Genomic DNA, 17652 nt, shown 5'->3' on the forward strand with positions numbered 1-17652 from the left:
TGTTAGTTTGTGTTTGTCTGCTTATGTATCAACATAGTCGCTTGAAGAGATGCTACTTTTATCATGGCCTGTTTTATTTTGTTCAGTGGTGTATGCTGGGATCAAGACGTGGGCTACCACTAGACTTGGGTTAGCCCTTTTCGATAGTTGGTTTAGTGAACGTCAAGCCTTTAAGCGTTTTGAGCTGCAGCCAGTAGCCAATGGAGAAGCCTGCTGTGTTGTCAAGGCTGCTTCACAAGCTACTGCCCTGGCCTTTGCCACTGCCAATACTCAACACATGATCATCGAGATGGTAGCCTAAGGTTTAGGAAATTGAAGTCCGGCTTTGTGGCTAAATGGATAGAATGCTAGCCTTTGGTCTGATGGCCCCAGTTCAATTTTCAGAATCAACCCCCTCATTAATTCCCCTGGCTTGGGGACTGGGTGTTTATGAAGTCTTTGCCATTCATTTTGTCCTCATTAGGTCACCACCTAGCCTACACAGATGCCATGCACCATTATTATTATTATTACTATTATTATTATTATTATTATTATTATTATTATTATTAAATTAAAATGTATTTAGGGGATGTAGTAAGGATGTTAAAGAGAGGAGGTGGTAAGTCACTAGTAAAACCCCAATTAGAGTATAGTTTCCGTGTATGGGATTCTCACCAGGATTACTCGATATGAGAACTGGAAAAGATCCAAGGAAAGCAGTACAATTTGTTCTGGATAATTTCTGACAAAATTTTGCAAACTTTAAGCTGGGAGTAAGGGAGATGAGCTGCTCGACTAAGCAGTATGTTCCGAGCTGTCAGTAATTTACCAAGGGAAATGTTCAATTTACATGTTCTTTGAAATCATTTAAGAAAAGATTAGGTAAACAACTGATACATAATTTGCCACCTGGATGACAGCACTAAATGCAAATCATTGATACTTGATTTGGTCATTTGCTCAAAAGACCTGCAGCTGTGGCTTTTTCACAGCCCCTGCACATTTTTTTCCCTCCTGGGACTACATAGCTTCTTCATTACCTGGAATGAAGGTAATCTTAATTCTGTTGGTGTATAAAACTCACCATACAGCCCAAATCTTCATCAGCGTAGAGACCTGGGAAATGTTTTTGATCTCCGCAGTAGAAGCTGGTATCGGGAAGTTCCACTCTAGAGGCAAAGTTGTCGTCAAAGTCCTTGTCGTATGCGACAGGGTAGTACTCCTTGGGAGCGTTCATCACTTTGCTAATACCTGCCAGAGGGTTGGGGGTAGTGCTGGTGGTGGGAGGTGCAGCTGTGGTCCGTGGTATCCTGTAAGTACAACATAGTTCTTACAACAAGTAATTACACAGCACCATATACAGTATACAACAGTAAATGTGAAATTTTAACCCACCCTTTTGACAGAAGAATGGCTACACAATCTGTATATGATTTGGATGGGATTTTCTGAGAAATCAAGTATCATATAAAGCAAAATAATCAGTGCTTGGGATGGGATGGGATGAAAAGTGAATAAATAAACACAGTACATTTCAAGCTCACGGTAAATCTGTTTAAAATTGTGAAACTGTGACAAAAATACTGCCGTGCGCGTGTTTGGCATGCTGCTGTTTTGTGACTGAGGGCCATATTATCCACTACCCAACTAACTACTCTCCCAACCAGTAGCGCGATTTGGGGGGGGCACTTTGTGGAGAAAAAATTACATTTTATTCCATTTTAGCTGGGTGAAACTAGGAATTGTAGGAATTATTATAAAAACGATGTTAATTAGGATAAGAGCTACCTGGTAGACGGCCTACGTAGGCGACCTGCATGTCTGTGAGGATGAGGCCCTGTTTAAGATGGTATCTAACATTGAAGACATCTCAAACACCCTGTCCCCGAGCCAGAAGAATGAACCATTTAAGGTTAAAATTCCAGACGCGGCCGGGAATAGAACCCGGGACTTCTTGGTGACCGCTTAGATGTAGTGAGTACTCACGCTGGCGGTGACTGTGTTGTGCGAGTGAGAGCAGCAGCCACAGTCTCTACACTGAGGTTGGTAGCCTTGGCTATGGACTGCAGAGCAGCAGCCACCAGGTTTGCCGACGGTGCAGCAGGAGCGACAGATCGTTTGGGCGGCGCTGGGGGTGCAGCACTGCTCGGAGGAAGAGCCACCACATTGACGCTACTGGGGGCAGCGACTACCCCGAGACCGGCGGCTGGTAGAGGTGGACTGCTGGAACCCACTGCGATACTGTTGGTAGCCACACCAATGGTGTTTGGGGATGCACCACTGTCTACCAGCACATCCTTACGAACCTGCAACAAAACCGATTGTGGAAGTACATTTCTGTAATTTAAAAGCTTTACAGTCTGTCAAAAATATTACTTACTAGCTATATTACCCGGCGCTGCCCAGGCACTTTATTGGGTGTTTACTTTTAGGTATTTTATTGCCTCTGTGGATCCCAAGATAGCGGGTTCAAACCCGGCAGAGGTAGTCGGATTTTTGAAGGGCAGAAAAAAGTCCATTTGACACTCCATGTCGTACGATGTCGGCATGTAAAAGATCTCTGGTGACACATTTGGTATTTACCTGACAAAATTTATTAAAATCTCAACCATAGACGCCCAAGAGAGTTTCGGTTTACTCGGTCTACCATCTAGTGGGCATAGAGTAAAACAGAACGTCGAAATTGACGAGCAGACAGCCACATGGCGTCAAATTGAAATGTCTACACATGATAGCTGAGGCCATACGATTATTATTATTATTATTATTATTACCTGTTAATTAAGCTCTCCGTGACTCAGGCGGCAGCGCGCTGGCCTCTCACCGCTGAATACCGTGGTTCAAATCCCGGTCACTCCATGTGAGATTTGTGCTGGACAAAGCGGAGGCTTTCCGCTCCGGTTTTCCCTGTCATCTTTCATTCCAGCAACACTGTGCATTAACATTTCATTTCATTTGTCACTCATTTATCATTGCCCCAGAGGAGTGCGACAGGCTTCGGCAGCCGGCACATTTCCTATCCTCGCCACTAGAGGGGGGGCTTCATTCATTCCATTCCTGACCCGGTCGAATGACTGGAAACAGGCTGTGGGTTTTCATTTCATTACTTGTTAATTATGTGTTGAGCGAATTTTTGTAGATTTCGTTGTTGTGAAGTTGACTGATACTTCACCCCCTTTCCACCCCCGCCCAGAGGGGTGCACACACAAATCCATAATCTGTGCAATTTTGTACGATTTTCACCCCCTCTCTCCCCCCCCCCCCCCCAATGCTGATGGAAGCTGAACTTGAACTTAAACGACGTGCTGAGTGTCACTGTTCATCTCAGCGACCCCGGTACTCACCCTTCCCTTGTTAGTTGAATAACCCTGTATGTTTTCTATACTAATATTTTATATATATATAGAGAGAGAGAGAGTGAAATGTGTATGTTTGTAAATGTGTTTGTAATGGATAAACTCAAAAACTACTGAACCAAATTTTAAAATTCTTTCATCTATAGAAAGCTACATTACCAAGCTCGATAGCTGCATTCGCTTAAGTGTGGCCAGTATCCAGTATTCGGGAGATAGTAGGTTCGAACCCCACTGTCGGCAGCCCTGAAAATGGTTTTCCGTGACAACATTTTCATACTTTTCTTTCTTTTACCCTTCTTCTCAGATTGAAGATGGGATTTTATAGATTTTTTTTCTGTTGGTAGGCTTCATGTTAAGAGGAAAATTGTCCAGCTTTTAAATGTTAATTCATTGCATCATGTGTGTAAGGAATGTGCCGATATTTTTATTGACAAGTGTCTTAATGTGATGATACAATGTTTTTAAAATGAAAAAACAGGCAAATCTAACTGTAAAAGTTCAGGCAGGAATGCTAAAGCAAAAAAGTAATGCATAAATGAACGATCAAGCCCTTTCACAGCAGTCCATTTCACATCTTGTTTATATGTCTAATTTCAGTCTTTAAATAATAACCTTTTAAATAATTCTTCATTCATTTATCCAGAATTGCTTTAGCAACTTCGAAGTTAATATCTCAATAATACTTTATTTCTAGACGTAATTTATTTATCCATTTTCGTATATGCATTTCCATTGATATTTGAATTTAGCGCGACTTTTCAGGTCAAGTCACTCGGAGCGCCACCGTCGAATTGTCTCCCATTTTAACAAGGCTAAATCCGTAAGTGTCGCGTATTGTCTCTACTGTATTTGGTGACACCAAGTACTTTTCCGATGTTTTGACGCTGATCCTATAAAATTCTCTTGTAGGCTAAGAAGGACCGTTCAGCATGGCAAGACGTCACCGGCACATATTTTAAAAGATACAATTGGCTGGATGAAATATCTTCCGGGGGCTCTACTTGTTCACCATTAATTGCAGAGGCTGAATAACCTAGATTTCGCTTCAAGACTGCATGGAGTTTGTTCAAAACTCTGACCAACGAGAGTCTATGGCTAAATGGTTAACATGCTGGCCTTTGGTCGCAGGGGTCGCGGGTTCGATTCCCGGCAGAGTCTAATTCCGCTGGCACGGGGGCTGGGTGTATGTGTCGTCTCCATCATCATTTCATCCTCATCACGACGCGCAGGTTGCCTACGCGTGTCAAATCAAAAGACTTGCATCTGACGAGCCGAACTTGTCCTCGGCCATTACTATTATTATTACCAATGAGAGGCACCTAGCCATTCCAGATTCTGAGAAATGATTATAGTGTTGTTGTATGTAGTTGAGGCGCTCAGACCTACTGTATTTCACAGAAAAAGGGTTAGAAATCGTCGGCAGCCCTGAAGATGGTTTTCCGCGGTTTTCCATTTTCACACCAGGCAAATGCTGGGGATGTACCTTAATTAAGGCCACGGCCGCTTCCGTCCATCTCCTAGGCCTTTCCTATACCATCGCCGGCATAAGACCTATCTGTGTCGGTGCGACGTAAAGCCGCTGGCAATAATAATAATAATAATAATAATAATAATAATAATAATAATAATTTTAAAAGAATTATAAAGCCATCTTTAGGAATTGAAATACAGTACAGCATATTCTATATGAGATGAAATTCGGCTATTAGTTTTGTATAGTCTGTAAATTAAACGAGCCGAAACTTTTTTTAACAATTGCCTACATATGTACACAAATGTTATATTCTTCAAAACAGTATGTAATATTACTAAGAATATATAAAAATATGTCAAGTGAAACACAGGTATAACCATATTAGAACAACAATTAGCCAACATTTTTCATTTTCATTTTACATCAGTATCCGGGCCCTGTCACCCTGTAGCTTGCCAACCTTGTTAGATGTAAGAGGAGACCGCCTGGTCTTGATCCTCCCAGGCATTAATCATTCAATCAAAAAAGACGAAATTATATTCATAAGTATCTGAGTTACCTGGAAGTGATGAGTGGCAGAGTTGAGCGAGTCTCTGAAGGCTGTGGTCACACGGGCATCATTTGCTACTTTTGTGATTGATGCTGGGAGAGCCTGGAACGGGGGCACCTGGGCCAGACGGGATGGCCGCGTCACATTCTGTTTTTGGGGAGGGATCGGCTTGAACGGTGGCACTTTGCTGGGCTGAAACAAGCAGTCAATTTTTCAGATGTCTTTTTCATACAATCCCCAAACATTTTACTCGACCACCTGCAAAGAACTTTTAATATTCACAAACCAATATGGAACTTACGGTTTCAATACAAAAATAGAAATTTATACCATTACGAGTAACTGTGAAAAATTACTTTGGAAACTTATAATAAAGTTTTATTAAAGTTTTACTATACAGGGTATATCAAAACTATACCGACAAAAAAAATCAGGGATGTTCTTCGTGTTATGCTAAGAACGATGGTGCACTAGGATTGACAGGGAATATTTTTCTGTTCGAGAAAATTAGGTTACATCGTGCGATTCAGATTGGCGAACTTGCCGTGTTTGCTACGCGTCAGAGAAGGGAGGGGAAGTGGGAAGTGGGAGGCAGAGGTAATGCTCTGTGCAAATGTACAATTTCCTTGTTCGTTTTCCATAGTCGCTTCCCAGCCCCAGTAGGCAGTGTACAGGTAGTTCTACACAAACTCACTACTACGCCTACATCGTAGAAAGAGAAGATGAACTTGTATTAAGAATACAGATAACTTTCCAGATCGTTCGCGACACACCACACATCCTGAACAGAGTCCAAAGGTCACTACTACTACACCGCTGTGAAATTTACATCGAAGTAGGAGGCGGGGCATATTGAACCTCTACTGTAATCAAACCATGGGCGTATTATTTCCTTCGTTCAATATTTCATTCCATTTACAATGTTGTGAGTGAAGGAATACACAATCTTGGAGCGACAGCGTTGCATCTTCGAGCATGTTAAATAATAAATCCCCCCTGTGGGTGGGGGCGGTAGAATAACACCCAAAGAGTTCGACAGCTGCAGTCGCTTAAGTGCGGCCAGTATCCAGTATTCGGCAGATAGTGGGTTCGAACCTCACTGTCGGCAGTATTGAAGATGGTTTTGCATGGTTTCCCATTTTCAACCAGGAAAATGCTGCGCTTGTACCTTAATTAAGGCCACGGCCGATTCCTTCCCACTTCTAGCCCTTTCCTATTCCATCGTCGCCATAAGACCTATCTGTGTCGATGCGACGTAGAGCAACTTGAAAAACGAAAGAATAGTACCCAAGGATCCCCTGCCTGTCGTAAGAGGCAACTAAAAGTGGCCCCGGCGTCTCTTAACTTGCGAGCGTAGCTTAGCCACCACCGGACCCTTAGCTGAGTCCTGGCATGCTTCCACTTACTTGCGACAGGCTCCTCAATTTCATCTATCCTGTCCGACCTCCCATGGTTAACTCTTCTTCTTTTCCGACCCCGACGGTATTAGGTTAGCGAATCCTAGGAAGACTTCCATTTTCACGCCCATCGTGGCCCTTGTCTTTCTTTGGATGATACCTTCATTTTTCGAAGTTTCGGATCGCTTCAATTTTTCTCTCTGATTAATGTTATATAGCGGACGGTTGCCTAGTTGTACATCCTCTTAAAACAATAATCACCACCACCATTAAATAACAAATATTGTTACTGCGACCAGCAGACGAGACTGACAAGTGGGACTTAATTGCAGTGTGTTCTTGTACTGTGTGTGCAGTTACCGGTACCTTTGCTATTTGCCTGTAAGATACAACGACAATCTTGTGCGAGTCGAACGAGGAAACTTGTGCATACGCGCTGAGCATTATCTCTGTCTCCATCATACACCCGACTTTCCCTCCCTCCCTTTCTATTTCCTGAAACACGGCAGCGGCTTTGGCATAGCAAATACGGTGAGTCATGGACAACTCGATAGATATTTCCGGCCTGCTACACTTGACAGTTCACAAGGATGACGTCACACATGTAGTGCTTCGATAATATGGAAGCACGAGTCTGATTTTCATTATTGCTAATATGTTGATGTTATTTCAACATTATTAAAGGTGGTCGTTGCTGTTTTCAAGGGATAACTGTACGAAAAAGCATCAGTAAAAGATGTGTTTCGGGCAATAGTATGTGGTTGCTATTACAGCATTGTAATTTGAGCAGCCTGATGTTAGGAAGCATTGCTAGGTTATGCGATAGATACGTGAACCCACTGAACTATAATAAATTATCTAACGTACTTTAAAGCTTATCGTTTAATTATTTAATTATGATTTTTCTGAAATCGTATCATTCGGGTAGATAAGGGGAAAAGACCAGAAGGTTTCGTTTCAACTGTGCCCAGGGAAAAGCCAAAATTATCTCATGATGGTGAGCAGTCGTCATATATATCACAACACAGTGGAAAGCATAGGGAAGTTTTGAAAATGAACGTTGAAAAACCTGGCCAATTTCGGTGACAAGCGTGGGTATTTGGCGTAGAATTAATTACTGTTGTGTCTAAGATCTGTTATATTTTGGGAAATACGTTTTAACAGTTATTCATAAATAATCAACAACAACATCATGTGCTCGAACAAGCATAAAACAATGAACGACATCATTTTTAGAGATAACAATTCGCCTGGAGACGACCATCGTACAGTCCAGTTGAGTAGCCTTCATTCGAATAGTTTTAATATGCAACATTTGTTGAGTGCATATTATATATCTGTATTTGTATGCAATTTCTTTTGATAACGCTTCTTCAATGTTATGTGTTTATAGGCTTATTATTGCATTCCTTCTGCTATATTATGATAAGAAGTATCGTATCAGTAGTATTAGGAATTACACGCGACAACGAAGACTTAGCACTAAGCGTCTGACGTCACAACTCTTGGTAGCAGGCTTCCATATCAAGATGGCTATGGGTGAGTTCATCAATTTGAATCGCGTGCCCGGGATTAACAAAGTAACATCATTTTCTCGAAAATTAAAAATTTTCTCCGCCAAACCGTTCGCACCATCATTCCCAACATAACACGAATAACATCCCTGATTTTTTTTTTTCGGTATGGTTCAGAGATACCCTCTCACCTAAGAGTTGTCAGGTATCGTTAGTTCTGCCGCATGCCATGTGTATATTGCGACAGTGAATGAGAGTCACATCTTCGATTAAAATGAAAAATGGTGGAATGTGGCAAGATTTTGGTAACTTACGGTAGTTTTGGTGAAGGGTATATTGGAGCTGCGAGCTGTTGCCACGGAACGTCTCTTGGAGCTCTCCAAATTGGACAGGGATTCGTTGAACAGTTGCTCGTCTCCCACACTGAAACCTGACAACAGATGTATTCAGTTACTGTGTATATTTACAATCACTGACTGACTGACTGACTGACTCATCATCGCCGAGCTAAAACTACTGGACATAAAGAAATGATATTTTGGGGATACATTTATATTACTGTGTAGGTGTTCACTAAGGGAGGATTTTTGGATATTCCAGCGCTAAAGGGGTGAAAAGGCGGGGTGAATGTTTAAAACGAGTATATCTCAAAGAATTAATAGTTTAAAGACGTAAAAATTGGTCTTTGGAATCTCATTCAAAAATAAAGAAAAAATTGTTTTAGGAAAATTCACATAAGGGGGTAAAAATAAGTGAAAAAGGGCTTGAATCCTGTTTATGAGGTTACTTATATTTAAACAACTGAAGAGGTTCAAAGGTGAACATTGGTACATGGAATTAGCTTTAAAAATAAAGAAACACAATTTTTTTGTTTTCAGAAAATCCATTTAAGGGAGGCGAAAAGAAGATAAAAAGGGAGTAAGTGAATTCTTAAAGTGAGTATATCTCAAAAACTGAACATGTTACAGACGTAAAAATTGATATTTTTCGTATATCCTTTAAAAATAAAGAAACACGCATGTTTTTGTTTTCGGAAAATCCACTTAAAGGGATTAACAGAAGTGAAAATAGTGTGAATTTTTAAAATGAGTACAGTATATCTCAAAGACTTCACATGCTATAGACGTAAATATTGGTATTTTGAATTAACTTTCAAAATAAAGATACGCGTATTTTTTGCTTTCGGAAATTTCACTTAAGGTGAGGGGGGAGGGATAAAAGGGTCTAAAAATGGAGTTGAATCCTTCAATGGGGTTACTTATATATCAAAAACTGAATATGTTACAGACGTGAAAAATAGTATCTGGAATTTTCTTTTAAAATAAAGAAGGTATACTAATTTCAATTTCTTTCCCCATAATGTCCATTGCGGGTTCGCTGAATTCATTCTAGATGGAAAAAAATATTTCATTCTAAATTCCGTACGTACTTTTTTAACAAACACGGAATTCCTTTTTAATTATGTTAATCTAAAAATATATCATGTCTGAAAGAAGAAGTTCTTAGGTATAAAGGGTCGTCGATTTTCAGACAGTACGTTGCGAAATATCGAGAAACTTCTCTCCACATGACCGGACGTTAAGGGTTCATACTTGAAGCAAATGAGATCTTCGTCTCCTTTCAATATTTCACTTATCTTGCACTTGATTTGATAACACTGGTTTTTCATGCATTAGTTTCATTTTTCATTTCATTTCACTTCATTTTCTCTTTCACTACAGAAAAGATGTTAAAGAGGTTATGGATGAACTAATGGTGATTCGAATTGAGAATGGGCAGTAAGAATGTGGTGGTGATTATTGTTTTAAGAGGAAGTACAACTAGGCAATCATCCTCTATATAACACTAATGAGAGAGAAAAGTGGAAGGGACCCGACACTTCGAGAAATAAAGGTATCGGCCAAAGGAAGACAAGGGCCACGAAGGGCGTGAAAACGAAAGACTCCCTAGCCCTCGCAAACCTAATAGCGTCGGGGTCGGAAAAGAACAAGAGTTCACTAAGGGAGGTCGTATAGGAAAGTTGAAAGTGAGGAGCCTGGCACAAATAAGTGGAAGCAATGCCAGGACTCAGCTAAGGGCCCCGTGGTTGCCAACCCACGCTCTAAAGTTCAGATCCCCTGGGGCCCCCTTTAGTCGCCTCTTACGACAGGCAGGGGATACCGTGGGTGTTATTCTACCGCCCCCATCCACAGGGGCAGTAAAAAAAGTGGTCGAAAGAAGGTGAGAAAAGCCGTTAAGACCTAAAGAAAAAGCTTTAAAATGACCTATGAGCCATAAAGCACCGAAAAAGGCAAAAAAGACAAACCCCACCATTTTCTGCCCTACATTGACTGAGAATGGACATTATGTCGAGCCTCATCTTGGTACATTCGAGAAAAAAAGGGACTGTTTGTCAACATCTGAGCCCTAGTTATTTTCGTAATGCAGCGTGTTTATAATGTAATGTAACGATTGCACAAAACAACAATGCCGATATCAAACCGAACATAAAGATTGGCAGAATCAAAACTCTTCTGTTACCTCGGAAGTATGATCACAGAATACAACAGATGCTGGGTGGATGTGAAGAGTGGAATAGCCGTGGCAAAACATGCATGTATATCAAAGAAAAGTATTCTAACTAGGGGACCCGTACGAGAAATCTCGCATGCTCATAAAGTATGTAGTGGAGTAGCCTACTGGTGAACGAAGATTACACAAATCAGTATAATATTAGATAGTCTTACTTACCACTTAATGTAATCTTTGAGTTGTTAACATTTATGGTATCCACTTGAACAGAAGCAAATGCAAGTGCATTATTACACTGACGAATGTTCTTTTACTATCATTAATTTCGTAACTGATAATTACAGCATGTTATAATGACATGAAACAGGCGTCCCCGCGGCGAAAATGTGAAGTGGATAGCAATGATGGCGCGTATTTTCCTACAGCAACAATATTTGCAAATCGTACACTTCGTAAAATTACTTTAAATTCATTTTTAAAGAAATGATCGCTATTTATGACATGAGAGTGCAATTCGTCACTGCTAATGTATATTCTCTTTATTTTGAATGCTCATTTGTCACGATCGGTTACTTGTGAGCGCCGCAAAATGGATTAATACTACTGAAATAATAGGCTATATATGATGACTAGTAAACATATCAACATAGAAGCCAGGAAATCATTTGCAAAGTCATTCGTCTGGAGTACCATGTTGAATGGAAGTGAAAGTTGGACATTGGTTTAAAAAAGCAAAAGACTCGTCTTGAAGGAACTGAGAGGAGGGTTTGGAGGAAAACGACAGGAAAGAGCTGGAGTGAAAGAAAAACAAATCTGGAAGTTCAGTGGAACTTCGATATCTCGAATCACCTCCGGAGCTAAATTTTATTTCGAGCTATTGAATTTGGAGATGTAGAGAGTACCGTTTACAAGCATGTATAGCACATAATTGAATCGTACGTATCTACGGGCTTATACTGAATACATTATTTTTAACAGTATTTAAAACTATACAAACAAACTCTATTTTACGGCAACACTTTAATTATAACCCTACAGAGCTCGATAGCTGCAGTCGCTTAAGTGCGGCCAGTGTCCAGTATTCGGGAGATAGTGGGTTCGAACCCCACTGTCGGCAGCCCTGAAGATGGTTTTCCGTGGTTTCCCATTTTCACACCAGGAAAATGCTGGGGCTGTACCTTAGTTAAGGCCACGGCCGCTTCCTTCCCATTCCTAGACCTGTCCTGTCGCATCGTCGCCATAAGACCTATCTGTGTCGGTGCGACGTAAAGCAACTTGCAAAAATATATATAACCCTTATTTTAGTAACTTTAGTAACAGCAGTGAAACAAGAAACATACCGTTAGTCTCTTCTGTTCGTTACTGTTAATCTTTCCTCCCTTAACGTTGAAACTTCCCGTCAATATCACGCAGCCGAGATTCGTAAATGGAGCTTGTCATCCGCAACTTTGGGGGTTGCTTTCGTACGTGACCGGTAAATTAATTCACACCCGAGAAACAGCGAGGCTTCGCCGATTTTCCGATCACTAGCAGTTTTAGTTTTTCGGTTCCCGTCATATTAGCTCCCAGCATCAATGTAAACCTTTCTTTACTTGTTAACTGTTCCTCACAAATGCCGTATTGCACAGTTAATGTTGCGCAAAATTCGAGTTACATAGTACCGGTTCGTGGCGATGAAAAGAGTGGCGCAAGATAGAGACGAGTGGTTGTATCGAGAAGGCAGTGCCTTTGGAAATGAATAAATCAATGAATGTATAATAATTCATGACTTAAAATCTACTTTGAGTGTCAAGACACGTGTTCTTTTCCTCGGTAGGTGTAGAGTTGAACAATCAGAAATTGACGCATGAAAAATGTTGAAGTCCTGTATCGGATTTTTTTTTTTTTTTTTTTGCTATTTGCTTTACGTCGCACCGACACAGATAGGTCTTATGGCGATAATGGGATAGGAAAGGCCTAGGAAGTGGAAGGAAGCGGCCGTGGCCTTAATTAAGGTACAGCCCCGGCATTTGCCTGGTGTGAAAATGGGAAACCACGGAAAACCATCTTCAGGGCTGCCGACAGCGGGGCTCGAACCCACTATTTCCCGATTACTGGATACTGGCCGCACTTAAGCGACTGCAGCTATCGAGCTCTCGGATATTATCGTCCTCAGGTGAGGTAGTATAGCAACTCGGTTATTGTTAAACGACGCGTACCTGACGAAATGCGACTGTCAGTACACAATGCAATTGTTTGCATATTAATACAATGAAAGGGACGAGAAGGTGCCATAATGGTTAAATAAATAATTATGTGAAGTGAGCGAAACGCTTGACAAGTGAAGCTCGATGTGAATCACTTCACGGTTTGTCGGTGTTAGTGTAGAGGAAAGGTCCTGGGTTATCGACCAGAAGATCCGGGTTCGAGTACTGATGTTTTTAGCCTCTTCCTAACAGGATAGGCCTGTCGCAAACATACGTACTTTCTAACATTTTCACCTTTCACTGCGGTGTACTGGGCAAAGAGAATATGAGTTCGGAGGTGAAGAGAACTGTCTGCATTGCCTTCATTCGTAGAAACTGCCTAGTTCACCAACAACACTTCACAAGCGGTTGCAGCTTTAATAGTCTGTGACTACTGATACTAATTAACGCTAAGAGAAGACCAGTTTTTCTGTGTGGATACTAATTACGACACAAGTCGCAGCCCCCTCGCTGTGCGTGCGCGTTGCCCACAATTATAACGTGATGGTGATTCTCACGGGGAAGTGCCATCTCGACACGGTAACAAGCTTATGCAAGTAGATATTGGCACACAACTTATATAAGTTTAGGTGACAGGAAAACAACAGCTTTCTCTCACTTTGTCACAATAGATTGGTTAAATGTTATTACAGGAGAAGGCTACAGATATATTTTGTTCTGAGAATACGCCAGGAAGGAATAACTAACGGTGAAACTTCCGCAGGGAGTTTCCAACAAGGTGCCGCGTGCCTGAATTCTATTTTATTTTTATTTTTTGCTAGGGGCTTTACGTCGCACCGACACAGATAGGTCTTATGGCGACGATGGGATGGGAAAGGCCTAGGAGTTTGAAGGAAGCGGCCGTGGCCTTAATTAAGGTACAGCCCCAGCATTTGCCTGGTGTGAAAATGGGAAACCACGGAAAACCATCTTCAGGGCTGCCGACAGTGGGATTCGAACCTACTATCTCCCGGATGCAAGCTCACAATTCTGTTTTTGTAAGACTGGTATTCCACTATCAAATAAATTTATCAAAGATCTTTAGTAAAATATATGACAGTATAATGGAGGAATATATCATCATCTGTTTACCCTCCAGGTTTGGTTTTTCCCTCGGACTTAGCGAGGGATCCCACCTCTACCGCCTCAAGGGCAGTGTCCTGGAGCTTCAGACTCTTGGTCGGGGGATACAACTGTGGAGTATGACCAGTACCTCGCCCAGGCGGCCTCACCTGCTATGCTGAACAGGGGCCTTGTGAAGGGATGGGAAGATTGGAAGGGATAGGCAAGGAGGAGGGAAGGAAGCGGCCGTGGCCTTAAGTTAGGTACCATCCCGGCATTCGCCTGGAGGAGAAGTGGGAAACCACGGAAAACCACTTCGAGGATGGCTGAGGTGGGAATCGAACCCACCTCTACTCAGTTGACCTCCCGAGGCTGAGTGGACCCCGTTCCAGCCCTCGTACCACTTTGTAAATTTCGTGGCAGAGCCGGGAATCGAACCCGGGCCTCCGGGGGTGGCAGCTAATCACGCTAACCACTACACCACAGAGGCGGACTGGAGGAATATATACATTATATAATTTTTTAAAATACATTTCGTTGATAAAAAGTATGAGCATCGTGTTATGTTTTTCAGAAGATTCGATTTGTTAAATCTAAAATGGTAGGGCGGAAGTTCAGTTGAAGTGTTGCTACAACAAAACCGCTTATTTCCTAGTTTGAAATGATGTACAACACGAACACAAGACACCAGGATATAAAAATATAAATTTAAGAGGGAACGTGTATTTAAACTTAGCTGAGGTCATAAATGCTATCCAGGAAGGATGCACAGTCTCGGACGTGAACAAAGAAATTGAGTGGATTAAGCAGCTAGTATTCGGATCAAAACTGAAATTGAATAGGCTATGTAATCTTTACATGATATAGGCCAGGGAAGGCGAACCTATGACACGCGTGCCACTAGGTGACACGCGAACACGACTTCAGTGGCACGGCAGACAACATACTAAAATGTTTTAAGGTTTTTAACATGCAATAAATAGGTCTAAAATCTACCAACATAGCGTTACGCTTTAATAAAGAAGTATGTCGCAATTAATTTTATGGCCATATTTTGTACACATTTTATTAGGTTAAAGCAATAAAAATATACCTTATTAAAATTTATCGGTTAAGAAAATGTAATTTTCAGTGATGTTTGCACAAGTCCGACTCGTTGGCTAAATAGTCAGCGTACTGGCCTTCGGTTCAGAAGGTCCCGGGTTCGATTCCCGGCCGGATTGGGGTTTTTAATCGCTTCTGATTAATTCTTCTGACTGGGTGTATGTGTCCGTGCAAAACTCTTTTCATCATATTCAGACAACACACTACACTACCAACCAAACACGCAATGGTGATTACATCCCTCCATATAGAGTTGGCACCAGGAAGGGCATCCGGCCGTAAAATAGGACCAAATCCACATGTGCGACGCAGTTCGCATCCGCGACCCCACAGAAGTAGCGGAAGAAGTGATGTTTGCACAAAATCATGAAATATTCTGTCGAATGGATTTTGTTCGTAATGCAATATAATACCCAAATTAAGTCAGATGATGGGTTTCATGATGATTTTAAAGGAAAATAACTGCTGGCACACTGGACAGTAAAAAGTAATAGCCAAGACCTTAATTGATACGCTAGTCGACAAAGGTTTGCCATCCCTGATGTAGGCTATTATATTTCTTCCAATTCATTTAATGTTGATTATTGTAAGCGACTTCTTTTACTTTTCTGGTAAGCCACGTGAGATAACCTAAAATCATGTGGGTTTTAAACGTGAAGTATGAACAAGAAGGCAGATGTAGAACTTATGGTGTACTCTCCTGTGATGGTTTAATTTAAAACACACCAGTATATTTTATGAAAATGTTTTCATTACAATATAGTTAAAATCTAATAGTTGCCAAACATTCACACAACTGTCCTTCATCTAACTATGGTAAAATATGTAGTGTAATGGTATGACTATCAGTACAGACTCAGACTCAGTACTTATTTCTTCATTCATGATTTGATTTACCCATATCACCTTCAGCATTCTTCTTTAACACCACATTTCAAAAGTTTATATTCTCTTTCTTTCTGAGCTAGTTATCGTCCATATTTCACTTCAATACAATGCTACGCTCAAGACGAAAATACTTATCTTTTATAAAAGGTAACATTGCACAATTTTGTTTGCAAAGTATCTTTGACACATTTCTTTAATAGTGTAATACCGACCTAAGCAGACCAATACAATCTATTGTCTTGCAGAAATGCGTACCTTGTTTAAACACGGAATTAAGCCAGGGGTGTAGGCAGATGCAGGGAACGAGATAGCTCACAAGACTGAAGCCTCCTCCATTCTTATAGACATATTTTCGAATTTTAATCAGATTTAAAGCGTAAATAAACTATACACATCTGCCTTTTCTATCAACAATGACCGGGCGAGTTGGCCGTGCGCGTAGAGGTGCGCGGCTGTGAGCTTGCATCCGGGAGATCGTGAGTTCGAGCCCCACGATCGGCAGCCCTGAAGATGGTTTTCCGTGGTTTCCCATTTGCACACCAGGCAAATGCTGGGGCTGTACCTTAATTAAGGCCACGGCCGCTTCCTTCCAACTCCTAGGCCTTTCCTGTCCCATCGTCGCCGTAAGACCTATCTGTGTCGGTGCGACGTAAAGCAACTAGCAAAAAAAAAAAAAAAAAAAAATCTATCAACAATGACCTCATTGAGAAGCCCTAGGGCACCGTCACTGCGTTGTTCTACAAATGAGGTTTGCAGTGGAAATGTTGTTTTTGTTGTTTGAGTCATCAGTCCATAGACTGGTTTCATGGAGCTCTCCATGCCACTCTACCCTGTGGTAACCTTTTTATTTCCACGTAACTACTACATCTTACATCTGCTTGTCATATTCATACCTCGTTCTACCTCTACCGTTCTTACCGCCTACACTTCCCTCGAAAACCAATTGAACAAGTCCTGGGTGTCTTAAGATGTGTCATATATCTTTTTCTCGTCAAATTGAGCAAAATCCTCTCACCAATTCGATTTATTATTTCTTCATTCGTGATTCGATTTACCCATATCACCTTCAGCATTCTTCTTTAACACCACATTTCAAAAGTTTATATTCTATTTCTTTCTTTCATCCATGTTTCACTTCAATGCAATGCCACGCTCCAGACGAAAGACTTCAAAAATGTTTCTCTAATTCCTACATCAGTGTTCGAAGTGAGCACATTTCTTTTCTTAAGAAAGACCTTCTTTGCTTGTGCTAGTCTGCATTTTATGTGCTCCTTTTTTTTCATTCGTTATTTTACTAGCCAAGTAACAACTATCCATCTACTTTCTTTTATACTTCATTCTGTAATCTAATATTTCCTACATCACCTGACTTCGTTCGACTGCACTCTATTACTTTAGTTTTGTTCTTATCTATTTTCATCTTATACTCCTTACCCAAGACTCTGTCCATACCATTCAGCAATTTCTCCAGATCTTACGCAGTCTCAGATAAAATGACAATATCATCGGCAAATCTTAGGGTTCTGATTTCCTTTGATCTTTATTTTATATGTGTATTATCCTGTAAGTTACGTGGTTACGTGTAAGAG

The 17652-nt window shown here is 41.1% G+C and overlaps 1 protein-coding gene across 1 annotated transcript in view; it reads right to left on the reverse strand.

Moving 5' to 3' along the window:
• Nucleotides 1-17652, reverse strand: part of mtg (mind the gap) — a 79314-nt gene that overhangs the window by 4120 nt on the left and 57542 nt on the right. Inside the window, exons 3-6 of the mRNA XM_067157016.2 lie at nt 8588-8703; nt 5372-5554; nt 1969-2288; nt 1067-1292 (exon numbers count right to left, since the gene is read on the reverse strand). Of these exons, the coding sequence (XP_067013117.2) occupies nt 1067-1292; nt 1969-2288; nt 5372-5554; nt 8588-8703 (845 nt within the window). The remainder of the gene's footprint in view (nt 1-1066; nt 1293-1968; nt 2289-5371; nt 5555-8587; nt 8704-17652) is intronic.

Source organism: Anabrus simplex, chromosome 13, assembly GCF_040414725.1.
Source record: "Anabrus simplex isolate iqAnaSimp1 chromosome 13, ASM4041472v1, whole genome shotgun sequence".
NCBI classification, from domain to species: domain Eukaryota; kingdom Metazoa; phylum Arthropoda; class Insecta; order Orthoptera; family Tettigoniidae; genus Anabrus; species Anabrus simplex.